The sequence below is a fragment of the Pogoniulus pusillus genome, chromosome 4 (assembly GCF_015220805.1).
Source record: "Pogoniulus pusillus isolate bPogPus1 chromosome 4, bPogPus1.pri, whole genome shotgun sequence".
NCBI lineage: Eukaryota > Metazoa > Chordata > Aves > Piciformes > Lybiidae > Pogoniulus > Pogoniulus pusillus.
The window spans coordinates 46,836,057-46,851,882 of NC_087267.1; the positions used below are offsets into that span (position 1 = coordinate 46,836,057).

The 15,826-nt window shown below is 50.3% G+C and overlaps 1 protein-coding gene across 1 annotated transcript in view; it reads left to right on the plus strand.

Annotated features, from left to right (window-relative positions):
• COPG2 (COPI coat complex subunit gamma 2) overlaps window positions 1–15,826 on the plus strand; it is a 30,782-nt gene that overhangs the window by 6,089 nt on the left and 8,867 nt on the right. The window contains exons 5-17 of the mRNA XM_064142768.1: window positions 30–109; window positions 572–647; window positions 2,164–2,256; window positions 3,506–3,592; window positions 5,301–5,458; window positions 6,557–6,690; window positions 7,335–7,402; window positions 9,303–9,491; window positions 10,481–10,576; window positions 11,652–11,895; window positions 12,827–12,902; window positions 14,506–14,609; window positions 15,436–15,561. Coding sequence (XP_063998838.1) covers window positions 30–109; window positions 572–647; window positions 2,164–2,256; window positions 3,506–3,592; window positions 5,301–5,458; window positions 6,557–6,690; window positions 7,335–7,402; window positions 9,303–9,491; window positions 10,481–10,576; window positions 11,652–11,895; window positions 12,827–12,902; window positions 14,506–14,609; window positions 15,436–15,561 — 1,531 coding nt within the window. The remainder of the gene's footprint in view (window positions 1–29; window positions 110–571; window positions 648–2,163; window positions 2,257–3,505; window positions 3,593–5,300; window positions 5,459–6,556; window positions 6,691–7,334; window positions 7,403–9,302; window positions 9,492–10,480; window positions 10,577–11,651; window positions 11,896–12,826; window positions 12,903–14,505; window positions 14,610–15,435; window positions 15,562–15,826) is intronic.

Here is a 15,826-nt window from a genome sequence, read left to right on the forward strand (position 1 = left end):
TGATGGCTTTCTGTAATGCACCTTCACAGCAAACCCTGCGGAGGATGTGTTACCTCACCATCAAAGAGATGGCCAGCATTTCTGAGGATGTCATCATTGTCACCAGCAGGTAGGAGAAAACACAGCAGCAGAGCTCTGAAAGGAGTAGTTGCATCTTAACGTTTTAGTTTCAACTCCTGGGGTTGGTATTGTGGTCACAATAAGGTGATTTTATTGTGTCCTTTCTGTGTCCCTCCGAAAAAGCTGGGGAGGGACTTTTTAGGCTGTCAGGGAGTTCCAGGACTGGGGGGAATGGAGCAAAGCTGGAGGTGGGGAGAGTGAGAGTGGAGGTGAGGAGGAAGTTGTTGAGCAGGAGAGTAGTGAGAAGCTGGAATGGGTTAGAGTTAGGGAATCTGTTTCTAATACCTTTCAATCTGCTGATAATTAAGAAGTAATTTCTATCCAGTATAATTAGCTGTTAAAAACATCAGCAGTGACGAGATGACAGCAGCTAAGTGAGCTGAATGTCACAAAAAGACAACACTTTGAGATGTTCAGGAAGCATTAACAAGGTGGTTTCTGCCTGTTTTAGTTTGACCAAAGACATGACAGGGAAGGAAGATGTGTACCGAGGCCCAGCCATCAGAGCACTGTGCAGGATCACTGATGTAAGTACAGGCCACATCCCTCTTGGGGGAGAGATGACTGATGAGGGTGTTTGGAATGGAGAACTAGAAGCAGTGTGTGCTGCTGTATTAGTGGTGGAACTGCTGCTTTAGGGAGGGTTGCTCTGAAGCACCCTGCAGATGCAAGGAGCTCTGTGGGGCTGTAGCACAGACTTAAGAGGCAGGAGGTCTGGAACTCTAGGTTTTGATCTGAAGTTGCTTTGCTGTAGACTTTGGTTAGAGAATCATGGAGGCCTTTTCCAGCCTTAATGATTGGAAGGTCAAGTCCAACTGTTAACCCAGCACTGCCAACTCCACCTCTAAATTGTGTCCCTCAACACCGCATCTAAATGGCTTTTAAATCCCTCCAGGGGTGCTGATCTACCACTTCTTTGGGCAGTTTGTTCCAGGTCTTAACCCTCATTTAGGGGAGGAGATTGTTCCTGATGTCCAACCTAAACTTCCCTGGGGCAACTGGAGGCTGTTTCCTGTTGGCCTGTCCCTTGTGCCTTGAGAGAAGACACCAAACCCATCTGGCTCCATGTAGTTGTAGAGAGTCAGGAGGTGTCCCCTTAGCCTCTTTTTCTCCAGGCTAAGCAATCCCAATTACCTCAACTGCTCCTCAGAAGTCCTCCAGACCCTTCACCAGCTTTGTTGCCTTTCTCTGGACATGCTGTAACGCCTCAGTGTCTCTTGAACATTGGAGTGAGAGACCCAAAACTGAACCTGGGATTTGAAGTGTGGCCTTGCCAGTGCCAAGTACAGGGGGACAATCCCTCCCCTAATCCTGTTGACCACAATATGTCTGATCCAAGTCAGGATGCTGTTGGCCTTCTTGACCACCTGGACACACACTGGTTAACCTTCAGCTAGCTGTTGTGCAGCCTCCCCAGGTCTCTTGCACCAGGCACTTTCCAGCCACTCTGCCCCAAGCCTGCAGCGTGCCTGGGGTTGCTGTGACCCACATGCAGGATTCAGCACTTGTCCTTGTTGAGCTTCTTACTGTTTGTCTCAAGCCCTCAGAGGGATTCAGCTTAGCCTGATTCCTCTGTAGTGCCTTTTAACCCTCCATCAGAACAGCATTTCCAGCCAGCTTAATATTAGCTGCAAACTTGGTTGAGAGTTCCTCAATCCCCTGATCCTTATGATTGACAAAGACATTAAAGAGAACTGGTCCCAGTATCGAGCCTTGGGGCACATTTCTTAGCTCCCAGTGTCATGCCTTGGGGCTGCTCTGTCACCTGAGGAAGAATGATTGTGTTGCTGTCTCCAAGATGCTGAACAACTTCACCAAATCTGGCTTGAAATCCCAGTCACAAATTGGATTTAAGTCCAGTTTACCTCCTGCCACTGAACCTTCAGGACTGGGCAGATGGTGCTCAGGTCTCCCTGCAGGACTCTGCATTCTCAGGATGAGCTCAGAACTTTTTCTGAGAGCATTTCAGATGCTCAAAGTATTTTAGCCTCGCAGTGCTTTTAAGCTCCAGCAGCTCATCCCCTGCCTTTCTCCTTTTCACAGGGTACAATGTTACAAGCCATTGAGAGATACATGAAGCAAGCCATCGTGGATAAAGTCCCCAGTGTGTCTAGTTCTGCATTGGTGTCCTCCTTAGTAAGTAAAGCTTTGCATCGTGTTGTGCATGGGAAGTTGTTGTGGTTTTAAAGAGAGCTGACAGAAATGAAACTCTCAAATCAAATGGAAGAGAAAGTACAGAATTGTGTTTAGAGAGAGAAATACAGCAATAGACATTGCAAAGCAACTACCATGGCAAACCCCCTTGAAGTTTTCCCCAACCCCAAAAACCTAAATCTACATTCCCCAGTGCTCCAATCATAGAATCAAGCAGGTTGGAAGAGACCTCCAAGCTCAGCCAGGCCAACCTAGCACCCAGCTCTGCCCAATCAACCAGACCATGGCACCAAGTGCCTCATCCAGGCTTGGCTTCAACACCTCCAGTGACAGCGACTCCACCACCTCCCTGGGCAGCCTATTCCAATGCCAATCACTCTCTCTGCCAACAACTTCCTCCTAACATCCAGCCTATACTTCCCCTGGCACAACTTGAGACTGTATCCCCTTGTTCCATTTCTGGTTGTCTGGGACAAGAGACCAACCCCACCTGGCCATGGCCTATCCCTGGAGCGTTCACCTCTCTTCTATGTCTGAGCTAGAAAAATCAGCTCAAACAGCTGCAGAAGTTCACCTGTTGCATTTGCAGCTCTACCTGGCCTTTATCTTCTTTTGTTTCTTCACCCCCTTTTCCTTTGAGGTGACTCCTCTTCATCATCTCACTGGAAAAGAACTAAAAAGCACTGGAGTTTCCTTTGTCTCAAGCAGACTCTTGGCTTCTCACACTCAAGAATTTAGTTGTATTTCTCTTTATCTAGGAGATAAAGGCTGGGAAATACTTTGTTAGCTTAATGTTTTTCTTAAAAGGAAGAATAAAAGTGGAAACATGAGAGTTTGAGGTGCAAGAGAAACGCTGCTTTATAGGTGTGGGGGATCAAGAGACTGCACTAGTAAATCAGAAGGACAGAGCAGGAGGCAGGAAGTTCAGCTGATGAGATGGAGTAGACCCTGTTAGCACCTTGAGGGTGCAAACAAAGCTGCATTGATGCTGACAGCTGAAGTCTTCCTGCTGGCCTGACCACAGGCAGGTATATTTTCCTAGTATGAATATAACCAAAACCTCTCTGAGTGAGTTTTCTCCACACAGACTTTGTATTGGGGAGTTCTTCTTACCCTGGAGCATGGGGCAAAGCCCTAAAGTATCTCAAAGCCTTTTAGCAAGGTTTGTGGTGCTTCACTGTGCTTCTATAGTTAATTTATCTCTGGGGTCTCAATTTGTGGCTTCTTCCAGCACATGATGAAGATCAGTTACGATGTGGTCAAACGGTGGATCAATGAAGCTCAAGAAGCAGCTTCTAGTGACAACATCATGGTGCAGGTATGTTTGAGAGTGGCTGCTTCAGGAACCTCAAAACACCTTCTAGAGTTTTAATGTGATCTGGGAGTTCTTATGGTAACCTTGCAACAAGTGAGTGGCTTTCTATTTCCCCTTACTCTTTTGAAACCAAGAACTGGGGATTTGGAAGCGAGAGTTTCAACAGATGACAAAGTTTCTCCATGATCCCAGGGAAAGACTCTTAGGAACTGAGTTTTTAATGCAGTCCTACACCCTTTCCTTGCTAACCTTCTGCAAGCTGGGCTGCCACTCACCATGTGTCAATCATTGTTGGAGAGAAGCTTTGAATCTCAGTTTTCAGAGAGCTTAAATTGTCTTGTCCAGCAGCACTCCAAATTCCTCTCCTCAGTCTGAAGTTTGGATGTTTCATGGGGAGAAAAGGGAATAAATTAACTACATAGAATCATTGAATGGGACCTTTAAGATCATGGAATCCAACCATTCTCTAACTCTACCAAGGCAGATGCTAAACTGTGTCCCTCAGTACCACATCTCCACAGTTTTTAAACACCTCCAGGGATGGAGAATCCACCACTTCCCTGGGGAGCCTGTTCCAGAGTTTGGGAACCCTTACAGGGAAGAAGTTTTTTTCCTAAAAATCAACCTAAACCTCCCCTGGTGCAACTTGTGGCCATTTCCTCTTGTCCTATCACTTGTTCCTTGGGAGAAGAGGCCAACCCCCATCTGCCTCCAATCTCCTTTCAGGGAGTTGGAGAGAGCAATGAAGCCTTCTTTTCTCTAGACTAAGCAGCCTCATTTCCCTCAACTGCTCCTCACAAGAGCTGTTTTCCTGGCCTTTAACCAGCTTCATTTTCCTTTGCACATGCTGCAGCCCCTCAGTGTCCTTCTTTGAGTGAGGAGCACAAAACTAAAGCCAGGGTTTGAGGTGTGGCCTCACCAGTACTGAGTCCAGGGGGGACAATGCATATCTTAGTCCTCATGTCACACCATTGCTTATCTAAGCCATGCTGATAGAATCATAGAATCAACCAGGTTGGAAGAGACCTCGAAGATCATCCAGTCCAACCTAGCACCCAGCCCTATCCAGTCAACCAGACCATGGCACTAAGTGCCTCATCCAGTCTTCTTGGCCCCCTGAGCACACAGCTGGCTCATCTGCAGCTGCTGTTGGCCAGCACCCCTGGGTTCTTTTTCACCTAAGCAATTTCCAATCCTGGAGCATTCCTGAGCTGCTTGTGCCCCAGGTGCATGACCCAGCACTTGGCTTTGTTGAATCTTAAACAATTCACCTCAGCCTGTCTGTCTGGGCAGATCACTCAGTAGAATCTCCTGACCCTCCAGCAGCTCAGGACTCCCTCCATGAATCATAGAATCAGGCAGGTTGGAAGACACCTCCAAGCTCAGCCAGTCCAACCTAGCACCCAGCCCTGTCCCATCAACTGGACCATGGCACTAAGTGCCTCATCCAGGCTTTAAATGAAATTATGAAGGAGATGAACACTCCATAAAGAGTCTTTTTAGTCTGCAGAAATACACTGAGGCTGTTTTATGGTGGCTGGGAAGGGGAAGGAAATACTGCAGATGTTTCTAACGCATCAGGAAGCTCAGATCATCTGAGATTAGAAGGTGTTTTTACCAGGGATATCATTGTTTAGCCCTTATTTATGTCTGACAGTGAGTATTGCAGCTGCAGTGTGTGTTCATAACCTGCAGATTTCTTATCTCCCAGTACCATGCCTTGGGGCTGCTCTATCACCTGAGGAAGAATGATCGCCTTGCTGTCTCCAAGATGCTGAACAAGTTCACCAAATCTGGCCTGAAATCCCAGTTTGCCTACTGCATGCTGATCAGGATTGCCAGCAAGCTCCTGAAGGAGTCTGATGAGGGGTAAGAGGCAAGCACCTGAGTTACAAACACTTTGAGGAAATTCATAGATTGATAAAATGGTTTGGATTAGAAGGTACCTTGAGGATCATCGAGTTCCAGCCTCCCTGGCATTGGCAGGGACACCTTTCACTAGACCAGGTGGTTCAGTGGCTCATCTAGTCTGGTCTGGAACACCTCCAGGGAGGTTTGCATTTTGTAATGACTGTGGAAGTCTACACACAGAACTGTTGTGTTAAAACCAGAACACAGGTATGGAATCATAGGATGGTTTAGGTTGGAAGGAACCTCAAAGATCAGTTCCACCCCCCTGCCATAGGCAGGGACACCTCCCACTAGAACAGGTTATTCATGGCCTCATCCAACCTAGCATTGAACACCTCCAGGGAGGGAGTAACTTTATTTCCAAGAGCAGTTTTTGTCTCTTTCTTCCATCCCTTTTACTTTGACTCACCTTGAATTCCATTTATTTTGTGGCTGCTCTTTAGAGTTCCTTTCTTCAAGTTATTTTTTAATCTGCTTAAAGCATTCTTATTATGCCCCTGTGCTCAGCACTGCCCAGGCCACACCTGGAGTGCTGTGTCCAGTTCTGGGCTCCTCAATTCAAGAGAGATGTTGAGGTGCTGGAAGGTGTTTGGAGCAGGGCAGCAAGGCTGGGGAGGGGCCTGGAGCAGAGCCCTGTGAGGAGAGGCTGAGGGAGCTGGGGGTGTGCAGCCTGCATCAGAGGAGGCTCAGGGCAGAGCTCATTGCTGCCTGCATCTACCTGCAGGGAGGCTGTAGCCAGGTGGGGTTGGGCTCTGCTGCCAGGCAAGCAGCAGCAGAAGGGGACACAGCCTCAAGCTGTGCCAGGGGAGGTCTAGGCTGGATCTTAGGAGGAAGTTGTTGTTGGAGAGAGTGATTGGCATTGGAATGGGCTGCCCAGGGAGGTGGTGGAGTTACTGTGGCTGGAGGTCCAGGATGCCACTGGCTCACTTGGCCACTTGAGTGTGGGGATGTGTGTAGTGTGATGGTGTAGGGACTGGGAAAGCTGTGCTTTCTGCCAAGCTCTCAGTACTTCATAGGCAATTCAGCTTCACAGTGTGAAATGTCTTCTCCTTGCAGCCATGAGAGTCCACTCTTTGACTTCATTGAGAGCTGCCTGCGGAATAAGCATGAGATGGTTATTTATGAAGCTGCTTCTGCCATCATTCACCTCCCAAACTGCACTGCCAGGGAGCTGGCACCAGCTGTCTCAGGTTGGTCAGAGACTCCTTTCTACCACTGCTGCAGCTGAGATAAAGGATGGTAAAAAATCCCCTGAATGTTCCGCTCAGGTTAGAGGACTTTCAGATCTCAAACACATTGATCCCTTTTCCCAATTCATCCAGAGTTGAGATGAGAGGTGGCACAGAGTGATGCTTGTCTTTTTCCTACTGCAGCAAGTTGGAATGGGAGGGAAGATAGAGGAGAACTTTGTGCCACAGGCTGCTCTGAGAAGCAGCTTTTTTTGGTAGCAGGTGAAACCCAGGAGGTGATTTTTAACTCACTTGTGAAGCTATTGATAAATTATGGATAGAGCTGCAGAAATATTTAGCAGCAGCCTGTTGAGTATGGATACATGAGACCTTCCTCTCCATTCCCTTTCTTTGAAGAAGGCCAGACTTGGTTTTCTGCTGTGAGTTCTGCCTAAACTATTTGCATCTCTCAATACCAAAGTGCTGGCATAAGACAGTTGTCCTTTTCCTCACCTAGTAAGGTCCTGTGGCTCTCACTTTCTGCTCCCCAGCCATTGCAGGCCCTGAGAGCTGCAGAACTGGGAGCCAGTTTTTATTATTACTCAGTAACATTTTATTGTGAGATACTTCTTTGATATGCTTTTTTTTCCTCCTTTTATTTTCAGTGCTGCAGCTTTTCTGTAGTTCTCCCAAACCTGTCTTGAGATACGCAGCTGTACGGACCCTTAATAAAGTGAGTGCTTCCCAAACCACCTCAACATCAATCTGAGCATCAAAACCAACCAGACTTCAGTTCATAAGGGTGTGTTGTCCTAAAGCAGAGCAACTCTTCTTGTGATTACTCTGTTTGGAGAACTGGCATCTTCCATGCCACAACTCCTTGGGGGGACAGATCTTTTCTCTGCTCAAGCTGTGTTTGGTCATTTCTGAACCACAAGCTGTAGTTTGTTAGCTCATGAATCATAGAATCAACCAGGTTGAAAGAGGCCTCCAAGCTCATCCAGTCCAACCTAGCACCCAGCTCTAGCCAGTCAACCAGACCATGGCACTAAGTGCCTCATCCAGGCTTTGCTTCAACACCTCCAGAGATGGTGACTCCACCACCTCCCTGGGCAGCCCATTCCAATGCCAATCACTCTCTCTGACAACAACTTCCTCCTCACATCCAGCCTAAACTTGCTCTGGCACAGCTTGAGACTGTGTCCCCTCTTCTTCTGTCACTGCATGCCTGGCAGCAGAGCCCAACCCCACCTGGCTACAGCCTCCCTGCAGGCAGCTGCAGGCAGCAATGAGCTCTGCCCTGAGCCTCCTCTGCTGCAGGCTGCACTCCCTCAGCCTCTCCTCACAGGGCTCTGCTCCAGGCCCCTCCCCAGCCTTGCTGCCCTTCTCTGGACACCTTCCAGCACCTCAACATCTCTCTTGAATTGAGGAGCCCAGAACTGGACACAGCACTCCAGGTGTGGCCTGAGCAGTGCTGAGCACAGAGGAAGAATAACCTCCCTTGTCCTGCTGCCCACACTGCTCCTGATCCATTGGCTCTCTTGGCCACCTGGGCACACTGCTGTCTCTCAGCTGTTAGGAAGCAGAGTCCCAGATATTTAATACCTTTGAAAATATGATTAGGAAGTACCCTCTCTGCCACTTGCCTACCTGCCTGCCTCCCCTCGCCCTCCCTGCTGCCTGCCTGCCTCCCCTCGCCCTCCCTGCTGCCTGCCTGCCTCCCCTCGCCCTCCCTGCTGCCTGCCTGCCTCCCCTCGCCCTCCCTGCTGCCTGCCTGCCTCCCCTCGCCCTCCCTGCTGCCTGCCTGCCTCCCCTCGCCCTCCCTGCTGCCTGCCTGCCTCCCCTCGCCCTCCCTGCTGCCTGCCTGCCTCCCCTCGCCCTCCCTGCTGCCTGCCTGCCTCCCCTCGCCCTCCCTGCTGCCTGCCTGCCTCCCCTCGCCCTCCCTGCTGCCTGCCTGCCTCCCCTCGCCCTCCCTGCTGCCTGCCTGCCTCCCCTCGCCCTCCCTGCTGCCTGCCTGCCTCCCCTCGCCCTCCCTGCTGCCTGCCTGCCTCCCCTCGCCCTCCCTGCTGCCTGCCTGCCTCCCCTCGCCCTCCCTGCTGCCTGCCTGCCTCCCCTCGCCCTCTCTGCTGCCTGCCTGCCTCCCCTCGCCCTCTCTGCTGCCTGCCTGCCTCCCCTTGCCCTCTCTGCTGCCTGCCTGCCTCCCCTCGCCCTCTCTGCTGCCTGCCTGCCTCCCCTCGCCCTCCCTGCTGCCTGCCTGGTCCAGTTGATCATTGAGGTCATTTCCAACCTGTGATTTTGTGGCCTTCTCTCAAGGTACAATTAATAGAACAAGAGGAAATGGCCTCAGGTTACACCAGGAGAGGTTTAGGTTGGACAGAATGAACAATTTCTTTCCTAAAAGGATTGTCAAAGCCTGGCCCAGGCTGCCCAGGGCAACGGTGGAGTCCTCATCCCGGGAGGGCTTTCAGAGCCATGGAGATGTGTTGGTTTAGTGGTGACCTGGCAGTGTCAGCTCAAGGTTTGAACTGAATCTTAAAGTTCTTTTGCAACGTGACCAATGCTACATTCCAAAGCTTTTGAGTTGTGGGATGGTTTTTTACCCTCATTTAATTTCAGAATCACTTCCTTTACAGGTGGCCATGAAACATCCTTCTGCAGTCACTGCCTGCAACTTGGACCTGGAAAACCTCATCACTGACTCCAACCGCAGCATCGCAACCTTGGCCATCACCACCCTGCTGAAGACAGGCAGCGAGAGCAGCGTAGACAGGCTCATGAAACAGATCTCTTCCTTCGTGTCAGAAATATCAGATGAGTTTAAGGTGTGGCATTGGAGGCCTCTGCTCTTTCCAGCTGCAGGTTTTTCTCCCATTCTTGTTTTTATGAAGCTCTTTTTTTTTTTGGCTCCCTTTTTGTTAAGCCTTCAGTGGCTTTGATAGAGAGCAAAGCCAGCTTGAAATTCAGGTGTAGTCCTCTGCTTTCCAACTTAAATACACTCTGTCATTGCCTCCCACCACTCCAAGAAAGGATGACTGTTGTTTGGTGGGTTCCTGGTGCAGTATCTTAGAATCATAGAATCGAGCAGCTTGGAGGAGACCTCCAAGCTCATCCAGTCCAACCTAGCACCCAGCCCTAGCCAGTCAACCAGACCATGGCACTAAGTGCCTCATCCAGGCTTTGCTAGAACACCTCCAGGGATGGTGACTCCACCACCTCCCTGGGCAGCCCATTCTAATGCCAATCATTTCCTTTGTGCAGTGAGAGTTTTGGAGTCGTTACTGTAGCTGCCTCCCTCCTGTGCAGTCAGATTGGTTTGGGGGTGAGATTTTTTTTCCACTCTTCATACAGTCAAGGGAGACAGAACAATGTCTGTGAGCAACCCCTCCAAATGTCATAGAATCAGCCAGGTTGGAAGAGACCTCCAGGCTCATTCAGTCCAACCTATCACCCAGCCTTGTCCAATCAGCCAGATCATGGCACTAAGTGCCTCATCCAGGCTTTGTTAGAACACCTCCAGGCACAGCAACTCCACAACCTCTCTGGAGGTGTTCAAGGCCAGATTGGATGAGGCCTTCAGCAACCTGTTCTAGTGGGAGGTGTCCCTGCCTATGGCAAGAGGTTGGAATTTGGATGATCTTTGAGGTCTTTTCCAACCTAAACCATTCCATGCTGGGATGGGATTCTTAACACCCCTTCTGACAGTCCACCACCTGATTTTGTCACCTGTTAAGGTGACAACTTAAGATAGTAAGAAGCCTGTGTTTGGCATAGAATAATAGATGCAGGTGAGTAATGTCCTTCTCTTCTGCAGGTGGTGGTAGTCCAAGCTATCAGTGCTTTGTGCCAGAAGTACCCTCGGAAGCACAGTGTGATGATGACCTTCCTCTCCAACATGCTCAGGGATGATGTATGTATGAAACTTGCTCTCTCTGGTTGCTAGCAGGTAGCTGTGGTAGATAGTTTGAAGGGTCTCTTCTCTCTGTGGGTGCACAGCAGTGATGGGGCCTGGCTGATGAGCAAGACCTTGTTTATCATGTGGGTCAGACCTGTCTGAAATGTGTTGATGAAAGAGATTGGTCTCAAAGGATGGTTTTTGTTGGAAAGGACCTTTAAGATCATAGAGTCCAAATGGACCTTTAAGGTCATAGAGTCCAATGATCTTCTAACTCTGCCAAGTCTGGTGTTTAACTGTGTCCAATCTATCAGCAAAGTTTCTTCTAACATCCAACCTGATCTTTGCCTTGTGCAAGTTGAGGCCCTTTGCTCTTGTCCTGTCCCTTGGCAAAAGAGACCAGTCCCCATTTGGCTTTAGCCTCCTTTCAGGGAGTTGTAGAGAGCAATGAGGTTTCCCCTCAGCCTCCTTTTCTCCAGGCTGATCCACCTCAGTTCCCTCAGCTGCTCCTTACCAAACCTGTGCTCTGGACCCTTCATCAGCTTTGTTGCCCTTCCCTGGACACACTCAAGCCCCTGAGTGTCCTTCTTGGACTAAGGGCCCCAAAACTGAACCCAGGATTCAAAGTGTGGCCTCACCCGTGCTGAGTACAGGAGGACAGTCACTTTCCTGGTCATCTTCTCCTGCTCTTCCTGATCCTGGGTGGGATCCTGTTGGCCTTCTTGGCCACCTGGGCATACGATGGCTCATCTGCAGCCAGCTGTTTACTCACACCTCCAGGCCTTTCTCTGCTGGGCAGCTTCCCAGCCACTCCTGCCCAAATCTAAAGTGTTTATGGGATTGTTCTGAGCCAGGAGCAGGAACATCATAAATTGATTAGAACAGGTGCTCAGATGATGGTGCATTTGTGGGTCAGGAGTGTCTGAGAAGGCCCTGCTAGGTCATCCGTCTTGCCTTCTCTTCTCTCTTTATGCCCAAATGCTTGTTTTTTCTTTAGTAGTAAGACATAATTGAAGTATGAGGGAAACTGAGTAGCCCCACAGTCTGGGCTCTGCCTGCTGTGTCAGTGTCCTTGGTTGTCCTTTCCCAGGGTGGCTTCGAGTACAAACGAGCCATTGTGGACTGCATAATCAGCATCATTGAGGAGAACCCTGAGAGTAAGGAATCAGGCTTGGCTCACCTCTGTGAGTTCATTGAAGACTGTGAACACACTGTCCTGGCCACCAAGATCCTGCACCTGCTGGGGAAAGAGGGGCCCAGGACTCCATCCCCCTCCAAGTACATTCGCTTCATCTTCAACAGGGTGGTGCTGGAGAACGAGGCTGTGAGGGCAGGTAAGTTCAGCCTGAATCATAGAATCACAGCATGGCTTGGGTTGGAAGAGGCCTTAGGTCACCTACTTCCAACCCCCTGCCATGGGCAGGGACACCTCCCACTGGAGCAGGTTGCTCAAGGCTTCCTCCAACCTGGCTTTGAACACCTCCAGGGAGGGAGCATCCACAGCCTCCCTGGGCAACCTGTTCCAGTATTCTCACTGGAAAGACTCTTCCTAATCTCCAGTCTAAGTCTGCCCTCTTCCAGCTTAAAGCCATTGCCTCTCCTCCTATCACTGCAAGCCTTTGTAGGAACTCTTCAGGTTCTGGAAGGCCACTGTAAGGTCTCTCTGGAGCCTTCGGTTCTCCATGCTGAATGGTTTCACGTCTGAGCTCTGCTAGAGATCTTTGGGCTGAAGCAGTTCGGGAATGGGAGGCAATGGTTGTTCCAGAGGTCTTACAGAGAGCCTAGGAGGAGAGGTTAATATTTGGATTTTGGAGGGGAACACTTGGGTTTTGGAGAGGAGCATTTGAATTTAAAGGAGAACATGTACATTTTGTGGGGAGAACATGTGGATTTGGATTTAGACTAGATAAAAGGAAGGTATTTTTTTACACTGAGGGTGGTGAGACACTGAGATTGCCAAGAGAGGTGGTAGATACCTCATATGGAACCATTTTGATTCAGGTTTTCTGGAGCCCTGTGCAACCTGCTGACTGCAGGAGGATTGAACTACATGACCTAGTTAGAATCACAGAATCCCAGCATGGTGGGGTTTGGAAATGTACTCTGGATATCATCCTGCTAAAGCAGGGTCACCTGGAGCACACTGCCCAGTATTGCAATGACCAGGCAGGTTTGGAATGTCCCCAAACAAGGAGACTCCACAATCTGCCTGTGAAGCCTGCTGCAGCTTGAGCACCTCTGACATCTTCCTCTTTCCTCCTTCAGCTGCTGTCAGTGCATTAGCAAAGTTTGGTGCACAGAATGAGAGTCTTCTTCCAAGCATTCTGGTGCTGTTGCAGAGGTAAGTGGCTGTGCACAGTCTGGCTCTGTGTGTGCTGAGCTTCTCAGTGACTCTGGGCTGTCTGGCTCCACAGAAGACAGGAAGTCATAGAATCATAGAATGAAGCAGGTTGGAAGAGACTTCCAAGCTCAGCCAGTCCAACCTAGCACCCAGCCCTGCCCAATCAACCAGACCATGGCACTAAGTGCCTCAGCCAGGCTTGGCTGCAACACCTCCAGGGATGGTGGCTCCACCTCCCTGGGCAGCCCATTCCAATGCCAATCACTCTTTCTGACAACAACTTCCTCCTAACATCCAGCCTAGACCTCCCCTGGCACAGCTTGAGACTGTGTCCCCTACTTCTGCTGCTGCTTGCCTGGCAGCAGAGCCCAACCCCACCTGGCTACAGCCTCCCTTCAGGGAGCTGCAGGCAGCAATGAGAGCTGCCCTGAGCCTCCTCTGCTGCAGGCTGCACACCCCCAGCTCCCTCAGCCTCTCCTCACAGGGCTGTGCTCCAGGCCCCTCCCCAGCCTTGCTGCCCTTCTCCAAGCACCTTCCAACACCTCAACATCTCTCTTGAATTGAGGAGCCCAGAACTGGACACAGCACTCCAGGGGTGGCCTGAGCAGTGCTGAGCACAGGGGCAGCAGAACCTCCCTTGTCCTGCTGCCCACACTGCTCCTGAGCCAGCCCAGGATGCCATTGGCTCTGCTGCCCACCTGGGCACTGCTGCCTCAGCTTCAGCTCCTCTCTACCAGCACCCCCAGGGCCCTCTCTGCCTGCCTGCTCTCAGCCACTCTGTCCCCAGCCTGTAGTGCTGCTTGGGGTTGTTGTAGCCAAAGTGCAGAACCCTGCACCTGGCCTTGTTCAGTCTCATCCCCTTGGCCTCTGCCCACCCATGCATCCTGGCCAGGTCCCTCTGCAGGGCTCTGCTACCCTCCAGCATCTCCACACCTGCTCCTAGCTTGCTGTCATCTGCAGACTTACCAATGTACTGATACCTTTGTCGGATGATCAGTAAAGATATTGAACAAGCTGAGTCAGACCAGTCCATAGTGGTACTCACAAGACCCCAGTTAAGAAGTCAGAAGACAGCTGTCTTCCACCCTTCCTTCTTGGTTTAATGCTGCTGCAGATTAGCAAATGAAAGATGTGAAAACATCCAAGAGCAGTCTGGCTTGAGAACATTCCTCAGCAGATAATGCATCTGCAGTGATTTACTACATTTCCTCCATCCCCTAAAGCAAGAAAATCTGTTACTGTGTAACTGCTGAGTAACTTCTGTGTAGGGTCGAGTGGTAATCTAAGGCCTTCCCATTGCACAAGTCATGTTCAGAGCCTTCAGCCTCCTTAAACTGGCTGGACCAGAAGTGTCCTGTTCTTAATGCTGGTGTAGCACACACCCCTGGTGAGAGGGATCATTCAGATCATGAAGTGCTTCAGGCAGGAGACGGCCTCGCTACAGCTGCATAAGCCTCAAGTTCAGCTGCTGTGTCCTGTTGGTGTAAAAGCCACTGAGGGACCTCAGGCTCTCACTGCAGTGAATCCAGTCTTACCAGTGCCATTTTTAGCTCCCAGGATGTCCTGACCTGGCTGACAGCTGTCCTCTTCTTCTCCAAAACAGGTGCATGATGGACAGTGATGATGAAGTTCGGGACAGAGCGACGTTCTACTTGAATGTCCTGCAGCAGAGACAGATAGCACTGAATGCTGCCTACATCTTTAATGGTCAGTGATGGAAAGCAAAGTCCAGGCTGTTCTTTCACATTCTTTATGATGGGGTGGGCTTTTGCTGCTGGAAGAGTGATTTTCTGTGGTGGAACTTCATAGAATCATAGAATCAGGCAGGTTGGAAGAGACCTCCAAGCTCAGCCACTCCAACCTAGCACCCAGCCCTGGCCAAACAACCAGACCATGGCACTAAGTGCCTCATCCAGGCTTTGCTTGCACACCTCCAGAGATGGTGACTCCACCACCTCCCTGGGCAGCCCATTCCAATGCCAATCACTCTCTCTGCCAGGAACTTCCTCCTAACATCCAGCCTGTACCTCCCCTGCCACAACTTGAGACTGTGTCCCCTTCCTGTGAAGAAGTTTCCTCAAATGTCCAATCTAAACCTCCTCTGGTGCAATGTGAGGCCATTTCCTCTTGGCTTGTCACTTGTTACTAGGCAAAAGAGACCAATCCCCCCTGGCTCCAGCCTCCTTTCAGTGAGTTGTAGAGAGCTAGAAGGTCTCCCCTCAGCCTCCTTTGCTCCAAGCTGAGCAACCCTAAGTCCCTCAGCCACTCCTCCCCAGCCCTGTTCTCCAGGCACTTCCCCAGCTTTGTTGCCCTTCTCTGAACCTGCTCCAGCCCTTCAATGTCATCCTTGGAGTGAGTGCCCCAAAACTGAGGCCAGTACTTGAGGTGTGGCCTCACAGTGCCTAGTACAGGGAACAGTCAGCTCCCTGGTCCTACTGGTCACACTGTGGCTGATCCAGGCCAGGATGCCACAATTCCTGATATTAAAACTGAGGTGTTGTTTTTTTTCTCTGCCTATCCTCCTCCTTCACAGGGTTGACAGTCTCTGTTCCTGGGATGGAGAAAGCCCTTCACCAATACACCCTGGAGCCTTCTGACAAACCTTTTGATATGAAAACAGTTCCACTGGCTACTGCACCCATCATTGAGCAGAAAGCAGGTAACACTCAGGCTGCATCCAAAGATCTAAGCAGCCAAGTTGCCATGGTGATACTTGACATCTATAAGCTGGTTGCCATCCTGGTAGAGTCAGGACTTCAGGGACTGGAGGTGGCTCAGCTGAATGCCACACAGGTTACAGAGTCTCCAGCTTTGCAGAAATGAGCCTGCAGGTAAAAGAAGACAGCTCTCCTTCCAAAGGAATAGCAGTGGAAAGAATGTCAGTGTTCCTCCTCCTCATCTTCTTACCGGGGAGGAGTTTGTAG